General features: G+C 43.6%; 1 protein-coding gene across 6 annotated transcripts in view; it reads left to right on the top strand.

The window, feature by feature from the left end:
- LOC149232931 (diacylglycerol kinase 5-like) overlaps positions 1-20,331 on the top strand; it is a 249,309-nt gene that overhangs the window by 197,172 nt on the left and 31,806 nt on the right. For all 6 annotated transcript variants that reach the window (XM_089379561.1, XM_089379558.1, XM_089379560.1 and 3 more), the window contains one exon: positions 5,481-5,548. In XM_089379561.1, coding sequence (XP_089235687.1) covers positions 5,481-5,548 — 68 coding nt within the window. The remainder of the gene's footprint in view (positions 1-5,480; positions 5,549-20,331) is intronic.

Consider the following 20,331-nt stretch of genomic DNA (forward strand, 5'->3'; position numbering starts at 1 on the left):
CATCAATGATACAAGTTTACAAATAGAAATTAAGCATAAACTATAGTCTTCTCATTAAGTCATCAAAATCAAAATGTATTACATAGGTGCTGAGTCCCTAAGAATCATGACTAGGAATGCCAATGGAAAATAGCAAATACAAAACAAGGTATACACTAGAACCTGAAACCGTAGAATAGGAAGGAAAAATCTCATAGGTTGATTCCAACAGGCTATAGGCTATGCCTATAGCTCATCATCATCAAAATCAACATCAGTACCACCACTACTCTCTTTTGGATCGTCCTCTGTATCCAATGTAATCTTTGCATCTGTTGGTGTGGAGGATGATCCCTTGAGCCTCACCATCATCAAAAGTGAGAGGCTCTAGCACTAGGTTATTAAGATCCAAGTTGGCCAATGCCAACTCAACATTGTTGTCCAAACCCGTATCATCAGGAAACACATCCCCACATCTTTGTCTTTTCCTTCAACCACTCCTCTCTTTGCCTGTAAACAAGACGAAGGTTAGTGTGCACATACACCCTTGTCTCTACCCTAGACTGCTAAAGCATGCTCTTCTTCAAACTATACAGATTCTCGTATGTGCTCCAATTCCTCTCGCAACAAGAGGACGAAGTAACCTGAGAGAGGAGCCTCATGGCTAACTGCTGTAGTGGAGGGCATGTTGACCCAGAAGTTGCCAACCAAGAATAGGGCTTCGTGGTCCCCCTGTCTCTTATAACATAATAGCCTACAAATCGCCCAGTGCTAGTGGAAAAATCTGCAAATGCATCCTCCACCTCATCAAGGGATGCTCTATCCTGAAACATCTGTCTCAATGCATCTTCCTCCCTTGTGAAATCTGACCATCCATGTGAGGAGGGAATCTAGTTGAAGGCCCACCATTTAACCACTCATGGCTATAATAGTTTGGATTCAATGAGTGAGCCAAGCAATGCAATGGTGTGCAATTCTTGTCCCACCTGTTGACAAGAATATCCTATATGGTGGTGAAGAAGGCCTTCGCTGATGTCTCATACTCAGGGCACTCACTCTAAAAAATAATGGTCCTCACAGGCTCAATCATGGAATCCCATCCCTCATAAACCTCTCCTAGGATTGGTTGGTCTGTATCTGCAAATTGTAACAAAGCAATGATAGGGTCCATGATCTTAATAGTAAGATCTAACCTCTCCCACCAAACATCATTTAACATTGTGTCATTGACTATTTTTGAGGATGCTTGATCTATCTTTCTCCACAAAGACCAAAACTCTAAAATAACCATGGCCCCAAGAGTGGTCTTGACCTCCCTCGACCTCTTCAGCACGATGAATCCAGAGGTAAACCGTGTATCTGCAGTCTTCAACATTGATAGATGTGTGTAGTTTTTGTAGATTGTGAGGGCGTTGGTATGATTTTGTACAAGGTTGCAAATATTTCATGGATCCTCAATAAGATTTCCAATCCAAGGTACATCAAAAGCAATAGATTTAAGTGCTAAATTCAAGGAATGGACAATGCAAGTCATTCAAAATATTTGTGGATATTTAGCTTTGACAATTATGCCAACAACCTTGCAAATATGTGCATTGTCTGTAATGATTTGCACACAAGAATCAACGCCTACATCTTCAATAACATTAATGAACTCACCCATATATTGTGCATCCTTGAATTTTCCAGGCACATCTACTGCTTTCAAGAAAACTGGTCCATTCGAGGAAGACACCATGAAGTTGATGAGTGGATGGCTTACTACATCTGGTCATCCTTCAGAAACAATACTAACCCCAAATGTTGACCATGTTGATTTAATATGCTCAAGCATTTTATCCAACTTCTTTGCCTTACTCAACAATGTAGTTCTAAGCCTCTCTAACCCAGGAGGCACATACCCTGATGGAGCCCCTTGAATTAGAGCTCGACACATCTCAATAAATAAAGGTGATCATGCAACATTAAAATATAGGAAGTTGAGATAGAAAAAAGGAAATGGGATATCATTCTCTTCCCAACTCTCTTGCTGAAATGTCTTGTCCATTATACCAAGTTCCCTCCTTGCTGCTGCTTGACTTGCAGGCCCACCGGAACTCCCAAATGGATAACTGACACGGCCTTTCCTCAAGAATGGAAGGAGATCTCATCCTTGTTTTTCTTAGTTGATGCAACTACCATTGCCACACCAACATTGGCCTCTCTTTCTAATTATTTCCTCTTAGATGTAGTCACTCCTAAACATGCTCCAATTCCACAAGACGGTATGCCCAACAAATGTGCTTTCACACGGAAATAGGTGCTCTTGAATTGGGTGTTGCATTTCCAAAGAACATTGTATCCTCCCTTTAACTTGCTCCCTGGCCCTTGATCTCTTGTAACATACTTCCACAAGGGATATTTACTATCTTGAGTCTGTTGTCTTGCTAAATTGGTGTTTCTCTCAACATTTGAAGCTGCTGGTGCAGCCCCACTTCCAACAAATGGAACACTGACAAACCCTGATGAAATTGAAAGAGGGGTGGTGTTACCAATGTGGATATCCCCCCCTCCTTTCCCCCCCTTCCGTGCTGCCCTTGATTGAGTCATGACTGCTGTAAAAATAAAGAAAAAATGTAGAGAAAATGGGCAGGCAGACTGCTGTAGCAAAGCTAGAAAAAATGTGGAAGGGAAATCCACACATCTGTAGCTTGAATCACCTCCAAAACATGCCCATCTCCTTTGCTGGTCACTCCCTCTGTCCCACAACTCCCAAATAACGATTGCAAATGAGCAAAAGTGGCCCAATTCCGGCTTTTATCATGTCCGTGGGTCACTTTTTGGCGGGCATGTGTCTGAAAATCACGATTCTTTGTGGGCACGAATCAGATTCCTGTAGGGCATGAATTCCAATTCTATGACACTTTCTAGCTTCGAATCGGACATGTGTCGTTTGAGAATTGTGTCCGAAACGATGGATTTGTGACATGTTGGGGGGGAGGGGGCCGGAGCGAATCCGGTGACTTAGCTCATACTCCTTTTATTTTATCAAGTACATTCTATCTTTTGGATGGGAAGCGTTTTCCACATCTCTAACTACAATATCATCCTCATCTCTGAACCGAAACAAGCCTGGAATTACCTACTTTTGGATGATGCTTGATGGGCTGCCCTTGCAGGTCTGAAATACTCAATCAAGAGGTGCTGTTTCATGTTGTTATAATCCCGAAGTCCCTTGTAGTGATTCCGTATTGTGGCCTAAGCTTTGACATGTACCGAATCACTATCATCTTCAGCATATCATATTTTCCGAATTATCATGGCTACTTCAAGGTGTTCCAACTCTGGGTTCTTGCCAAGGAGTTCAATATCCCAAAGCTTTGCAAAGTGGCAGTTTCTTACCTTTTCCAGTGTCTACAGAAAGCTTCAATTCTGTGGCCTCTTCATTCATTACTTGAATGTAAGTAGAATAAATTTCGCCACTTGGCACTTCAATATGCTTCTCATGTTTAAGTCCTACACTCTTAGATATTCATGGATTATCCCCATAGTTACCATACACATTGGTTGGTAACAAGGCCCACACAAGTTGGGTGCAATCCCTAAGAGGGTTTTTGAGCCTACATATCAAAGTTGACACCCTACATATCAAAGTTGACTAGGCTGGCCCTAACCATAACCCAGAATTACAATAATGATGGCCTCAGCCCTAATTAATGTGAAGAAAAATGCATCAATGGCACAATATGAGGTGTTCCATGTGAAGATTACACCATTCCCAACAGAAATCAAGGTCCAAAAGTATATTTAGGATCAGTTATTATACACCAAAAGCCTTTGGCATCTTATCCTACCACTTTGCAAGAATATTGGATGCTAACCAAGGGATGATTCCACAGAATGACCTATCTATATCATGTTTAGTGGACCAGTCAAAACCATTCCAAATAAGATCAGAAAAAACCTTTAACCAGCAACTTGTATCTTTTAGTTCTTGTAGAAACAGTACATCAGGTTTCTGGGGTCTGAGATAAACAAGGGATGATTCCACAGAATGACCTATCTATATCATGCTTAGTGGACCACTCAAAACCATTCCAAATAAGATCAGAAAAATCCTTTAACCCACAACTTGTATCTTTTCGTTCTTGTAGAAACAGTACATCAGGTTTCTGGGGACTGATATGAACCCATCTTGGTCAATATAAGGTGCAGCTGATTTTTCTTGGAAATCTGAATAGTGACATTATTCAGAGAATTGGTCTTCTGTTTTCCATTTTATTCCCTCCTGTTGCCAACCATCGTTCACCAAACCCTCTGTTTGTCTTTCTCAACTTCTGATTGCTGTGTCTCTTGTTCCTTTTTTCTCCTGACTGCTCTGTTATTTGCAAGTGGCAGTGGAATATACTTAAATGGTGGAATTTTTCTGAGGAAGAAGGAATTGCCTCTCTATTTTGCAGTTTCTGTGAAGTACAATTGAACTTAGAGCTGTCCTAAAAGTCAGCGTGAAATTCCCCATTCCAGTGCTGCTTTCTTCTTTTCCACTACATACCTTTACTCTCAACCTTTGAAGTTTACTGCTTGAGCTGTCCCTTTCATGTGAGTTTGGGTGGTTTACATTTTTTGTCATTTTGTGCATAAATATGTTCTGCTCGAGTTGCTATCTTCATGGGGTCTGTTTGTCTCACTTGGTATGTTCTTGTCATTTGACCACTACCTGCTTCTAGAGGTAGATTTTTTAAGTCCTGGCTATCACGAGTTTTCTGCCACATAAAAGGCATACCTTTTTAGGCTCTTGCTCAGAAATTATTGCTATTCTTATGGCCTGGAAAAAATGTTTCGTTGCTGCAGACAAGCCTTATTACTGCTTGATCTGTCCCTTTCATGTGAGTTTGGGTGGTTTACATTTTCTGTCATTTTGTGCATAAATATGTTCTGCTCGAGTTGCTATCTTCATGGGGTCTGTTTGTCTCACTTGGTATGTTCTTGTCATTTGACCACTACCTGCTTCTAGAGGCACATTTTTTAAGTCCTGGCTATCACGAGTTTTCTGCCACATAAAAGGCATACCTTTTTAGGCTCTTGCTCAGAAATTATTGCTATTCTTATGGCCTGGAAAAAATGTTTCGTTGCTGCAGACAAGCCTTATGTTGAGAGGGGGTTTTGACAAATATAGGTGAGGTCTTGCATTGGGAGCATATTGAACCCTTGTAACATAGTCCTATTGTAATATGCACATTGAGAAGCAATCACAAGATTGTATCAGTAATTTGGTATGCACCATAGTCCTATTGACCTTCCATGTAGCTGCTTCAGCTTTTAGGGCATTCAACACTTTGACATGATCATCAGTGCCCTATATGTGTAACTTTTTTTGGACTTAGCGTGTTACGAGGGATCTCCTTCAATATGTAAGATACATGCAACATTGAATCAGGTTGTGATGATTTATATTGTATTTATGCTCAAATTATTGTTCTGAGATAGTGGACAGCTCATTTCTTTATAGTGTCTTTCTACAGGGAAGTTATGCGATGATTGGATGCTCACAAGGATGGTTTTGTGCTTCTCTTTTTCATCCTTCTTCAAGGTATGTCTCAGCTTATGTCTAGTCTAAGTTACTATAACATTTTAATTTTTAATTTTATAGATGTTAGTAGGTTGCCTTCTTATAAATTAAGAAGGGGACCTAGAAGATATCATTTAATACAAGGAAAGTTAATCAGGCCCTGTTTCACAGCATGAAATAAAATTTATAGTTTAAACAGTGGCATGTCAAACTCTCTCTTGAATGGAAAACACCTTAATTTTAATTAAATGACTTTCTCCAGTGACTTTTCTGCTGCATTCTCAGATGCAGGAATTTTCTAAGGGTTGTTTTTCCCTTTTCTTGTTGATTTTTGAGTAGCTGGGAGGTACTCCAAGCCCTAGGTTTCAGGTTTTGGAGGGTGGAGCACCACAAGAGTCACCTGTGGGTTTGGAACCCAAGGTTGGGGTTTTGTACCCATCGTGACTTGGGCCAAAACCATGAGCACATTTCAACATGTGATGGATGAGGATGATAGCTCACGTCGAGACGAATCTGACAAGAGAGTTAGAAGAGGGGGAGAGGGAGAGGGGGAGAGAGAGAGAGAGAGAGGGAGAGGAGGAGGGAGAAGATCACCCGATTCCGAGTTGTAGAAATGGAGATATGAATTTTTGAAGTATATGGCTGGGTTTGTACAAGAGAAGTCTAGGTCGGCTTGAAGATAATAAGCCATATGACAGTTCTACATGCCCTGGAATGACGTTTTGAGGAGCCTTTCTATAGGTGTATAAATCGAAGGTGAGGAGAGTGTTATTTCACTCATCCAAGTACAAACAAGTCAAGGATTCATCTCTGAAATTGGGCCGTGGTCAAGGAGGAAGAACAGCAGGGGTTTAGGAAGCTGTTTTGGGTGGAATAAGGGCCGTTTTGCCACTGCATGGAGGCCAAGTTCTTTTTAAGGGAGGCTGAGTGAATTGGAGAGAGGTTGGGGCTGTGTGGGCTTGTTTTAAGGGCTGTGTTTTGTTACAGGTAGGGCCGCAGGCTGTTCTGAAGCAACAGCAAAGGTGCTGCCCTTGTTTGTGGAGGCTGAGAGGTGGAATAGCCTCATGAGAGGAGGCCACATTCAAAGGAAGGGACAGTGCAGTTTTTAGGCCTGTTCTGGAGCATAACACAGGAGGTTACAGCAGCGTCTAGGGCATGGAAGAAGCCCTAACCAAGACAGTTATCTCAGCATTATAGCGCACAGTTCCCATGGTTAAGGAAGGGTATGGTTGGTCCCTTCTTGATTGACAGTGTTTGCCAAGTGGCTGACAGAAGGAACAGCCTGTAAGTGCCATGTGTTGAGGTCGACTTGGGCAGTTGGAGACCTAATTAGGAGCACAACTTATAGTGAAGTGTTGGGTGCCATTGGTCTGGTGGACGGCAGCATGTTGGCCACCCAAAGTAGCCCTAGACAAGCAATCTTGAAGTGACGAAGAGAGCTGAAGGTTGGGTGAAGTTTAGTGCCTAATGTGCAGCACATTGAAGGACAAAAGTGATTGCTAAATTGGCAGATTGGAGCTCAAGGATTGGCCAGCCTAGAAGAGCAGATTGGATCAACCTGTGTAAATGCAGCAAAAGTGATTTGCAGTAGTGTTAGGTGGCAGCCCTCCTCAAGTCTCTATGTGTTGTCTTTTAAGGACTAAGGGGCAGCTAGAGAGCAGTACGGAAGCGAAGGGCCGATAGGACAAGATACGATATAGAAGTTGTAGCGAAGATTGTCATGGTATCTTGTATACCATAGACTGTTGTATTATTCAGATTGGTTTAATATAACGAAGATTGGGTTGTACATTACTGTACAATTTTGTTAAAAATTGTGTATACTTGAGCATATGTGATTTGCTGTTTTATATTTTCCGCTATGCAAAGTAGTTCTTGTTGAGATTCTTGGTTTGGTAGTGTTGGAGATTTTAAGATTCTAACCTAGACCCAATATTGTGGAAATTCAACATGGTATGAGAGCGTGTCTGAGCTACTTTGGAAGTCAATGAATCAAAGTTGTGCACAATGAAGTACAACTTAAGAGGGAGTTAGTCATATTGTAGGTGACAATGTTGAAGTTCCAGGCTGGTATCTGGTATGAGGGTAGGTTGGAGGGATTGTCCAACTATAGTCCATGGAAGGAAATGATCAAGTTGATCTTGCAGGTCAATAGGATCTGGGAGTTTGATGAGAAAGCCATCAAGAAGCCAACTGACCCAAAGGCACTGGAAGTGTACGAGGATTTGCATATAAGGGAGAGATTGATCATCCTTGATGGTGTGAAGGGCCTCATTTGTCCAGGAATAACACTGCCAATGAGATGTGGATGGCTGTTCAAAATTTGTTCTAGAATAAGAACGAGAACTGGGTATTGGTATTGAAGGATAAGTTGAAGTCTGCCAAGATGATATAGGGTGTGTGAAAATTTATGAATCTACCCAGCAAAAATCCTATTGCAATCACTGGTTTATCATCTCCTACCTGTTTTTATATTCAACAAGTTATTTAATTATTTAAACAACGATGAAAGCACTATTTCACACTACACATACATACAGATCATGAACTGAAAATAGAATGAGACAAATACACAAGGGACACCGTTATTTTTGGACAAATGTCCTTGGAAAAACCCAACGTGGGAAAACCGATGCAGCAGCTCTGAGGGTTTTTTATTATTAAGCAGTAATTCTGAATACAACTCTATATACCCTCTCGGCTATCCAGTTACAGAGATAAATATATAGTGGTAGAAACCTAAGTGAGATTACCTCACTTCACCCGACAAAATCTCTCTGTTCCGGCAACTGGACTAACTGTCCCCGTCTAGAACTACACTACCCCTTCGCAATAGCTGCATGGGCTTGCGTGGAGCACATTGGGACATTGTGTCAACACTGTGCTGCCTCCTCTGCCTCCTGGAGCTCTGACGTCAGCCTTCACGGTTGATCCTGCTGCTCCCCGGCTGAATTCAGACTTCTGCTAGAGGGTGGTTCTACCCTTACGCTGGAAATGTGTGGGCCCTTCTTGGCCCAGCGTCAACCTCCCTGGGTCTACGTTGCCTCCTCTGGCGTCTCTCTACCTCTCTCTGTGGTGTATTTGAGATCTCGGAGAAGATCCTCCAACCTCAACTATCCTTGCCCCTCTGCTGCAACAGATCACTTGTTCGATTTTCTCAGCAAACCTCGCCCCAAAAAAATCGAACTGATTGATCTCTCATGTGTATCTCTAATTGACCCTCAAGCCTCCTCTTATACTTTTCCTGTTGATGAATCAACTGCTGAGATTAAGTCCCTAATCAACTACTAAGATTAAAACAGACTTGATCCTCATCACTTAGAAGTTTCTCACCCATATTCTTATTAATACCCATTAATATTTTTATTTTCCTAAGTTTAGACTTAGGAACCTATTAAAAATATTAATGATTTTAATAACTCCTCATCCGGGTGGAATTTCTCCAAACGATTTCTGGGTTTTAGAGATCTCATGTGTTCTAGCCCCTCCACAAAATTTCGGAGCTAGAGCACATCCGATGCTACCCAACATAAGTACTACTCAACAGTGTGCTCTAGTAACACTTCTCAACATAAGTACTACACTGATCCATTGCATCAGTCCTCTGCGCTACTAATGCTTGGCCTGATGCCCTTCATCCACTGCACTGTTGCCCATGACTCTGTGACTGCCACTGCTACATCTATACTACAACTCCCTCTCAAAATGTTGCCTCATGCTGCCCATAGCACTGCCACTGCCACCACTACATCTGTACTACAGCTCCCTCTCAAAATGTTGCCTCATGTTGTCCATAGCACTGCCACTGCTAACTGTTGCACTGCAACTCAGTTACTAAGGAGTAAGTAACTGAACCTTCACCCAAAACTGACATGCTAGTCAATTTAGAGCAAGGAATTTGCTCTAGTAACACTTCTCAACATAAGTACTACACTGATCCACTGCATCGGTCCTCTGCGCTACTAATGCTTGGCCTGATGCCCTTCATCCACTGCATTTTTGCGCATGACTCTGTGATTGCCACTGCTACATCTATACTACAACTCCCTCTCAAAATGTTGCCTCATGCTGCCCATAGCACTGCCACTGCCATTGCTACATCTGTACTACAGCTCCCTCTTAAAATGTTGCCTCATGTTGTCCATAGCACTGCCACTACTAACTACTGCACTGCAACTCAGTTACTGAGGAGTAAGTAACTAAACCTTCACCCAAAACTGACATGCTAGTCAGTATGGATGTCTTGTGATGTTGAAGCTACCTCTGCTGCTAATCTGTGCTGACCTCTACTGCTATTGCGCTGCTGGAAACTGCTTTGTGTCTCTTGCACTGCTACAACATCCACTGCGTTGCCTCAGACTTTGGCACTCTAGCTCTGCCATTGTTGCTCCATCACACCTCACACCAACCGACACTCGTCATTTTGCTATTGTCATTAAGGGCTCCCGTAACCGTATGTGATCCAAGAGTTTGGGCACCTCAAGGATCTTGCCCATGTGTAGTCCTCTCGACTACATCTCCATGTCGCCCCGCCTCTTCTCCTAGAGATGTGACTGCCATCTTTGCCAAATGAATGTCGAACTAGTTCTCTTCTCCCTCTTTCGCTACTACCCCAACAAAACTCGGATCTGTATTTCTTTGGTGCTAGAAATCCTCTAAGGAATAAGCTCCCTTAGACTCCCTCTGAGTCTTGATTTCCTTCATAGAAATCCTCCCGCCAAATGTCAAATCACTCCTCTCCAATCCTCTTTTAATGTTGCAACCCGGATCTAGATTTATTTGGCTAGAAATCTGTCAAGGTAGTGACTCCCTTTACCTCGACTCTGTCTCCATAGACACTGTTCTACACCAACAACAACAACATCCCACCAGCTCCTCAGATCGAATCTGCTCTGTTCCCCCAACCTCAACAACTGAAGAATCTGAGCTCCTATGGGTTTGTGCAATCACTGCGTGAGCTAGATCAACTCCTCCTGGCCACTATGTCACTCCTTCCTGGTCTGGAAAGATGACGTGGCTCTGCATGAGCCTGATCTGCCCCTCTCTGCTTCTACGTTGGCCTAGATCGCTAACGCAGTTACTGTGTGGGCTCCTCCCAGCTACTGCGTCACCCTCACCTGGCTCAGAATGTTGATGCAGGCACTGTGTGAACCTCTGCGTCACCTCTTCTGCACTGTGTCACTCTCCCTTTGACCTCTGGCTTTGGAACAACGTTGTCACTTGGGACAACTGCCTCTCTCAGCAAATTCTCTGGATCTCCCAGTTGGTGTCTTCAGTGTCCTATGATCTGCAATGCTCTGATACCATGTAAAAATTTATGAATCTACCCATGAGAAATCTTACTGCAATCATTGCTTATCATCTCCTACTTATTTTTATATTCAAAAGTTATTTAATTATTTAAACAATGATGAAAACACTATTGCATACTACACATACATATAGATCACGAACTGAAAATAGAATGAGACAAATACACAAGGGACACCGTTATTTTTGGACAAACGTCCTCGGAAAAACTCAATGTGCGAAAACTGGTGCAACAACTTTGAGGGTTTTCTATTATTAAGCAGTAGTTCTGAATACAACTCTGGATGCCCTCTCAGATATCTAGTTACAGAGATAAAAATATATTGGCAGAAACCTAAGTGAGATTACCTCACTTCACTTGACAAAACCTCTCTGTTTCGACAACTGGACTAACTGTCCCCGGCTACAACTGCGTTGCCCCTTCGCAGTCGCTGTGTGGGCCTGCGTGGAGCACACTGTGACATTGCATCAACACTACGTTGCCTCCTCCGCCTCTTAGAGCTCTGATGTCAGCCTTCCCAGCTGATCCTGCTATTCCACGGCTGAATTCGGACTTTTGCTGGAGGGTGGCTCTACCCCTACGCTGAAAATGCGTGGGTCCTTCCTGGCCCAGCATCAACCTCCCTAGGTCTGCGCTGCCTCCTTTGGCGTCTCTCTGCCTCTCTCTGATGTGTATTCGAGGTCCCGGAGAAGATCCTCCAATCTCAACTATCCTTGCCCCTCTGCTGCGACAGATCACTAGTTTGATCTTCTCAGCAAACCTCACCGCAAAAAAATCGAACTAACTGATCTCTCAAGTGTGTCTCCAACCTCAAGCCTCCTCTTATACTTTTCTTGTTGATGAATCAACAACCGAGATTAAGTCCCTAATCGACGACTAAGATTAAAACAGACTTGATCCTTGTCACTTAGAAGTTTCTCACGCATATTCTTATTAATACACATTAATAATTTTATTTTCCTAAGTTTAGACTTAGGAACCTATTAAAAATATTAGTTATTTTAATAACTCCTCATCCGGGTGGAATTTTTCCAAACTATTTCTGGTTTTGGAGATCTGATGTTTTCTATCCCCTCCACAAAAGTTCGGAGCTAAAGCACATCCGATGCTACCCAAAATCAACAAGGTGAAGGAGTGACTTTGTATTTGACGAGATTGTCTCAGGTCAAAGATGAGCTTGTTGTCGTCGATGTGACTATTTCAGATTTTGATATGGTGAGTATTGCTTTGAAAGGGTTCACCGAGGAACGGAAGCCCTTCATCAAAGCGATTGTTGCCAGATTGGAATAGGATGTGGGACGACTTCATTCAGGAAGAGTTGCGAGACAAGGATCTTCATCCGAAGAAGAGGGCTTCAGAGGATGACATGGCACTTGTAGCACGAATGAAGGGTAAGTAGAGGAAGGACTTGAGTAAAGTCAAGTGTTTCAGCTGTGGCGAGATGGGTCATTTTTCGTTGAGATGTCCAATGAAAAAGAAGGGAGATGACGAGAAGAAGAAAGGAAAGCAGGTCACTGGTGTTGCCATTTCTACTGAGATAGATGCTCTCACCAGGAGATTGGAAGAGGAGGACTTTGCTATGATCTCTCGATTGTTTCTTTCCTTGTAAAATTCTGACAATTGGTAGATCTTGAGAACCAAGCAGCTTGGGAAACGAATTGAGTTTGTCCATCGATATAAGATTCGTAATCAATCCTTTTGCTCAATAAAATAGGAGTTGCCAAGGTCTCAAGAGATTTCTTTATCTGTCAAATGCACTCGTTCATATCTACAGCTTGAATTTCTCGGAGGGTACTATCGATGAGGATGGATGGTACATGGACAGTGGTGTGACGAAACATATGACAGGGTCATAGGAAGTTTCTGAGACTATCTAAATGTTGATTTGGGGTAGCATTGGATGTGCTCTAGCCATGAAAATTGGTGGAGAGGCTAAAGCACATGAGATCTCCAAGACCTAGAAATGGTTTGGATAGATTGTACCCGGTTTGGGAGTTATGAAAATAATTAATATTTTTAATAGAGTTCCTAACTCTAAACTTAGGAAAAATAAAATATTAATGGGTATTAATATAAAACCGGGTTAGAAGGTTCCAAAAGTCATGGATCAAGCCAAATCTAATCTTAGCCGTTGATTAGAGATTTAATCTCTGTTGTTGAAGGACCAACGAGAAAAGTATAAGAAGAGGCTTGAGGGTCAGTTGGAGAACACACAAGAGTGATCAGTGATTCATTTGGCTAGAGCGGGGTTGCTAAGAAAAGTTGAATCAGTGATCGGCAACGAGGGGCAGTGAGTATGAGGCAGAGAGGCAAAGACAATACTAAGAGACCCGCGTAGAAATAGAGAGAGCGAGAGCAGCAACCAGTCCAAGCTTACAAGGCAGAGAGGCAGAGACAATACTGAGAGACTAGCGCAGAAACAGAGAGAGCGAGAGCAGCAGCCAGTCCAGGCTGCTCAAAGCCCAACAGAGATAACACAGAGGCCAGAGGGACTGCGTCATCCACGCAGAGGCTGCTGGAGTGATGAAGAGGGTCCCAGAGGCTGCTGGAGTGATGAAGAGGGTCCCAGAGGCTGCGCAGTGCCTTAGAGGGCTGACGCAGGGAGTCCTAGGGTTGACGCAGGTCAGTAGAAGGCTGACGCAGAGGCCAGAAGGGCAAGCGTTGAGCTTCAGTTGTGCCAGAGAGGGTTTCGTGGGACATGTTTTCTGAATACTTGTTTCCGGATATAGAGGTATTGTTGCCATGTATTTTTCTCTGTCGGGTGAGCCGGTTAGGCACCCAGTTGTACTCAGATAGATTTCATAATAATATAACCCTTTGAATAGCTGCACCGATTTTCCTGCATTGGGATTTTTCGGGGACATTTGTCCAAAAATAATGGTGTCACTTGTGTGCTTGTTTTCTTTCAGTTGATGATCTGTAGATGTATTGACTTTATTGTGTTTATTCGGTATTTAAATGTATTAAATAACTTGTTTGAATTTAAACAAGTAGAGGAAATAAACCAACATAATACATATTAATTTTCTAACTGATAGACTTAGAACATTCAACATGGTATCAGAGCGTGGTTGCAGATCACCTGAAAACTGAAGGCATCAACTTAGCAAAGCATTTGCAGCAGATTCAGTTGTCCCGAGTGACAGAGCTGATCCTTGCAAAAAGCGACAGAGGAAGGAGTGACGCAAAGGGATTGCGTCATCAGTTTGGGCCAGAGAGAGGTAGCACTGAAGCTGAGGAGGGCAGAAACAGGCTCACGCAGAGGCCAGGTGGGCTGACGCAGTTGGTTGAGGGAGTTGTTTTGCCAGTGTCAGGATTGTGTAGAGCCAAGAGGCTCAATCCTTCAGTTGCTGGGGCATAGGAGGCTATAGGTAGTTTGCGGAGCGAAGCTGTTACGATACTGTGGTTAGAACAGTACCTAATAGGGCAAGACCAAGGTAGAGGGAGTTGTTGTCGAGGCAGGTTTCTAGCCAAGGAATCCGGATCAGTGTTGCAGTTGCACAAACGATCGGAGAGGAGCAACTTGACAGTTGGCAAAAGGATTTCCAAGAGGGAAATCGGGACTCAGAGGGAGTCCAAAAGAGAACTTCCAGACGGGAAGTAGAGAGACTCAGCAGGAGTCGAACCGAGAACTTCTAGGCGGGAAGTAGAGAGACTCGGAGGAGTCGACAAAGAAGAGCAGAGAGATGGCCATGAATGGGCTGAGAGATCAGGATAGGCTAGATGGAGCGTCCAACTTTGTGGTTTGGAAGGCCAGGATCTTGTCCATTCTAGACAAACATCATATCAAGGCTTCGCCTTGAGAGTAATGGCATCCTAGTTGACCTGATAGCTAATTAAAGGTATGAGGAGGCAATGGCTAAGGCAAAGTGCATCATCATTGATGGGGTCAAGGATCATGTGGTCCAACATATTGCCGAGAAGGAAACGACAAAGGAGATGTGGGACACTTTGAAGACATTATACCAGCATACTTCCGTGTAGAGGAAGATGCTCCTGGAGAATCAACTAAGGTCATACCAGATGCAGAAGGGAGAGCAGATAGATGTCTTCCTCGGTTGGTTGAAGGAGATCCGCCACCAACTAACTTCCATAGGGGCCACGCCGAATCAAGAATTGATGGTAAGGACCGCACTTAATGTAGTCTCCGAGGATTGGGAAACATTTGTCCAGAGTATACTGGGCAGGACGAGTCTTCCAGACTAGGAAGAACTGTGGGCGACTCTTCGTCAAGAAGAGATCAGACCACTGACCAAGGCGAGGAGTAGCGGTAAAGGGGTTAGGATCAAGAAGGAAGAGGAAGAGGATGTGACTCTAGCATCTGTAGGAAGGCAGGAGAAGGGCCTCTCTAGGGTCAAGTGCTTCCATTGTGGGGAACTGGGTCACTATGCGGACCAGTGTCTGAGGAAGAAGAGTAAGGGAGAGGCTTCTGACTTAAAGGCAGTGTTAGCGAGGGCAGAGAAAGAAGTTGAGGAGGATGACGATTGTGCCATGAGTGCTCATGTGCCACTTGAGAAGAGGTGGGCAGACATCGAGCTATAGTCAGGATGACTATAGGCGATGAGGGGCAGGATACTTGAGGTATCGAACCTCTTGGATTATACCTTGCTACGGGAGCCCCAAAGAGGAGTAGCAGGACTGGCAGATGTAGGTAGAGATGGATGCAGATGAAGCAACAGAGAGTGCTATAGTGCAGGAGTCCCCGGGTAGTGCGAGGCTAGCAAGCTACAACAATGCGAGAGGCACGAGAGTGTTGCAACGGTGCAGGATGACACAGAGAGGTGTGCAACAGTGCAAGATGCAGGGAATCGTTGCAGCAGCGCAGAGGCCAGTGGAGGGAGCACTTGTTAGTGGCAGAGAGAGCTTCAACATTGGGAGTGTTTCTAGCTTGACAGGGATGTTAGAAGTTGGGTGGATCAATTACTTACGTCTCAGTAACTGAGTTGTAGTGCAGTAGCGGTTAGTAGTAGCACGATGCAACATGATGAGAAGGGGTTGCAGTGTATATGCAGTACTGGGAGGATGGACCAGCAGCAACACGAATGTAGAGGGAGCTGTCGTATGGATGCAACAGTGGCAGGGCCATGGGAAGTAGTACAAGATGCAATAGTGCAAAGGATGTTGGGCGGGGAGGCCTAGCATCAGCACAGGGACCAGTGCCGGATAATCAGTGTGATACTCAGTAAGGAGTATTACTAGTGCACTGTCCTCTCTAAGAGGGAGTGTTGACTTGGGGTAGTATCGGATGTGCTCTAGCAATGAAAATTGGTGGAGAGGCTAAAGCACATGAGATCTCCAAGGCCCAAAAATGGTTTGGACAGATTGTAACCAGTTTGGGATATATTAAAATAATTAATATTTTTAATGGAGTTCCTAAGTCTAAACTTAGGAAAAATAAAATATTAATGGTTATTAATATAAAGCTGGGTTAGAAGGTTCCAAAAGTCATGGATCAAGCCAAATCTAAATTTCGTTTTTGATTAGAGATTTAATCTCTGCCGTTGAAGGACCAATGAGAAAAGTATAAGAAGAGGTTTGAGGGTCAGTTGGAGAACACACCAGAGTGATCAATCATTCATTTTGCTAAAGCAGGGTTGCTAATCAAAGTTGAATTAGTGATCAATAGTGAGTACGAGGTAGAGAGGCAGAGGCAATACTAAGAGACCAACGCAAAAGCAGAGAGAGCGAGAGAAACAGCCAATCTAGGCTATGCAGAGCCCAACAGAGACAACACAGAGGCCAGAGGGACTGTGTCATCCATGCAAAGGCTATTGGAGTGACACAAAGGGTCCCAGAGGCTGCGCAGTGCCTCAGAGGGCTGAGGCAGGGGGTCCTGGGGTTGACGCAGGTCAGCAGAAGGCTGACGTAGAGGCCAGAAGGGCCAGTGCTGAGCTTCAGTTATGCCGGAGAGGGTTTCGTGGGACAAGTTTTCTGAATACCTATTTCCGGATATAGAGGTATTGCTGCCGTGTATTTTTCTCTGTCAGGTGAGCCGGTTAGGTGCCCAGTTTCACTAAGATAGACTGCATAATAATATATCCCTCTGAATAGCTACACCGGTTTTCCTGCATTGGGTTTTTCCAGGGACATTTGTCCAAAAATAGCAGTGTCACTCGTGTGCTTGTTTTCTTTCAGTTGATGATCTATAGATGTTGTGCCTTTATTGTGTTTATTTCGGTATTTAAGTGTACTAAATAACTTGTTCAAATTTAAACAAGTAGAAGAAATAAACCAGCAAAATACAGATTAATTTTCTAACGGATAGACTTAGAAAATTCAACACTGGATGGGACTCAAAGTTGCACATGGTGTTGGGCGACAAGAGTCAGAAGGAGATCCGAGGATCGAGAGTTGTGCCATTCAGGATGGAGACGAGACGTGTGATGCGGGTCTAGGAAGTTATTTTTTTGTATCGGGACTCAAATATAGCGTGATATTTGTCTCGATGATTGAGAAGAAGGGGTTTGAGGTCTCGTTCTAAGATGGGAAGGAAAGACTCAGGCCTAAAGGCTCTAGCTCCGATGGGATTGTGCTTGGAGTTAGAGTACATGGTCCATACAGATTGATGGGCAAGCCTATGAATCATGGGAAGAAGCATGTGGAGCAAGTGCAAGTTCCAAAGAAGTAGTTGCAGGTGCAAGCTTCAAAGGTATAGGTACAGGTTCCCGAGAAGAAGGTCCAAGTTCCAGAGACTCAGAGTTAGTTGAGTTCTAGCGGGAGCTTGCAAATTCAGAGGGAGACTTTGCAACCCAAGAAGAGCGCGTCGACAGTGGGAAGCGGGTGCTGCCACATTTGCCAAGAAAGAATCATGGAGGGATTGGAAAGTGATACTGGAGAAGAACAAGAAGCATGATGCTTCTAGTGATAGCGACACTTTCGAGAGAGGCATAGTTCATGCTTCACGGATTGCAGCAGTGGTGAGTGCCAAGAGTTGGGTGAGTGTTGCGAGTAGTGATGATGATGATGAGTTACTTCCTAGTCTTGGAAGTACCTCCTTCTCTAAGAGGGAGTGTTGACTTTTGAGTAGCCTGGGAGGTACTCCAAGCCCTAGGGTTTAGGGGTTGGAGGGTGGAGCACCACAAGAGTCACTTGTGGGCTTGAAACCCAAGGTTGGGGTTTTACACCCATCGTGATTTGGGCCAAAACCATGAGCACATTTAGACATGTGATGGATGAGGATGATAGCTTTCTTCAAGATGAATTTGGTGCAATGAAGATCACCTGATTTCGAGTTGTAGAAATGGAGATATGAATTTTTAAAGTATATGGTTGGGTTTACAACTTTGCACAAGAGAAGTCTAGGTCGACTTGAAGATAATAAGCCATATGACAGTTGTACATGCCCTAGAATGACGTTTTGAGGAGCCCTTCTATAGGTGTATAAATAGAAGGTGAGGAGAGTGTTATTTCACTCATCCAAGTACAAACAAGTCAAGGATTCATCTCTGAAATTGGGCCAAAGTCAAGGAGCAAGAACAATATTAGTTTAGGAAGCCGTTTTGGGTGGAATAAGGGTTGTTTTGCCATTGCATGGACATTGAGTTGTGTTGATGGGAGGCCGAGTGAATTGGAGAGAGGTTGGGACTGTGTGGGCTTGTTTTAAGGGCTTTATTTTGTTACAGGTATGGACGCAAGCTGTTCTGAAGCAACAACAAAGGTGTTGCCTCTGTTTGAGGAGGCCGAGAGGTGGAATAGCCTCATGAGAGGAGGCCACATTCAAGCGAAGGGATAATGCAATTTTTAGGCTTGTTCTGGAGCATAACGCAGGAGGTTAAAGCAGCGTCTAGGGCAGTTGAAGAAGCCCTAACCAAGACTGTTATCTCAGCATTATAGTGCACAGTTCCCATGGTCAAGGAGGGGTATGATTGGTCCCTTCTTGATTGATAGTGTTTGCTAAGTGGATGACAGAAGGAGCAATCTATAAGTGTCATGTGTTGAGGTCAACTTGGGCAATTGGAGACCTAAATTAGGAGCGTAACTTATAGTGAAGTGTTGGGTGCCATTGGTCTGGTGGAGGGCAGCATGTTGGCTACCCAAAGTAACCTTAGACAAGCAACCTTGAAGTGACGAAGAGAGCTAAAGGGTGGGTGAAGTTTGATGCCTAATGTGCAACACTTTGATGGACAAAAGTGACTGCTAGATTGGCGGATTAGAGGTCAAGGATTGGCCAGCCTAGAAGAGTAGATTGGATCAGCCCGTCTACATGCAACAAAGGTGAATTATAGCAGTGTTAGGTGGTAGGCCTCATGGAGTCTCTATGTGTTGTTCTTTGAAGGACTAACGGGCAGCTAGAGAGAAGTATGGAAGCGAAGGACCGACAAGACAAGATACGACATAGAAGTTGCAATGAAGATTGTCGTGTTGATTTGTGATAGCATCGGATGTGCCTTAGCCATGAAAATTGGTGGAGAGGCTAAGACACACAAGATCTCCAAGACCCAAAATGGTTTGGGGAAATTCCATCCGGTTGGAGAGATATTAAAATAATTAATATTTTTAATGGAGCTCCAAAGTCTAAACTTAGGAAAATTAAAATATTAATGGGTATTAATATAAAACTGGATGAGAATGTTCTAAATGACATGGATCAAGCCAAATCTAATCTTAGCCATTGATTAGGGACTTAATCTCGATTGAAAACTTAATTGGAAAAGTATAAGAGGAGGCTTGAGGCCCGAGGGTCAGTTGGAGAGACACCAAATTGATCAGTCAAGTCGATTTTCTAGAGTGAGGTTTTGTTGAGAGAATCGAGCTAGTGATTTGTTGCAATGAGGGGTAGTTCGGCAGGAGGCTGAGAATACATAGCAGAGAGGCAGAGATAGTGCCAGAGAGAGTGCAGAGCCTGGAGAGGATGACGTAGAGGCAGCTGGGAGCTACGCAGAGGCTAAAAAGGCCAGCGTGGGTGACGCAGAGGGTTTGAGAGATGACGCAGAGAGCGAAGGGGCTAACACAAAAGCTAGTAGAGCTGACATAGGGCCAAGAGGCAACACCGGGAGATTTTGGTGGGGAAGACTGAGTGCTGGTGAGTTGAGAGGGTGACGTAGTCCCTACCAGAGTGACGCTGAGCAGTGGAAGCTTTCATAGTTGCTGTGGGATCATTAATCTGGTGATTGATTAGCTGGAATATTTGTCTCCAAGGAGAGGTACTACTGTCGAGGGCATTCTCTGTTGGGTGAGCCATTTCTGGCACCCTAGTTGTATTAAGAAACTGCATAATAATAAAACCCTCATATTTGCTGCACCAGTTTTCCTGCATTGGGTTTTTCTAAGGACAATTGTCCAAAAATAATGGTGTCCCATGTGTGTTTGTCTCAGTTATTTCAGTTGCTGATCTATATATGAGTTAAGGTTGCATTTTTGTTTATTTCAGTATTTATATTTATAAATAACTTGTTAATGGAATAAACCTATAGGAGAAATTAAACCAGATAATGTAATAGGGATTTCTAACGCGTCAGACTTAGAAATTTCAACATGGTATTAGAGCATTGCA

Source organism: Pinus tabuliformis, chromosome J (assembly GCF_031772625.1).
Source record: "Pinus tabuliformis cultivar Carrire ecotype Pingquan chromosome J, CPIR1, whole genome shotgun sequence".
Lineage (NCBI taxonomy): Eukaryota > Viridiplantae > Streptophyta > Pinopsida > Pinales > Pinaceae > Pinus > Pinus tabuliformis.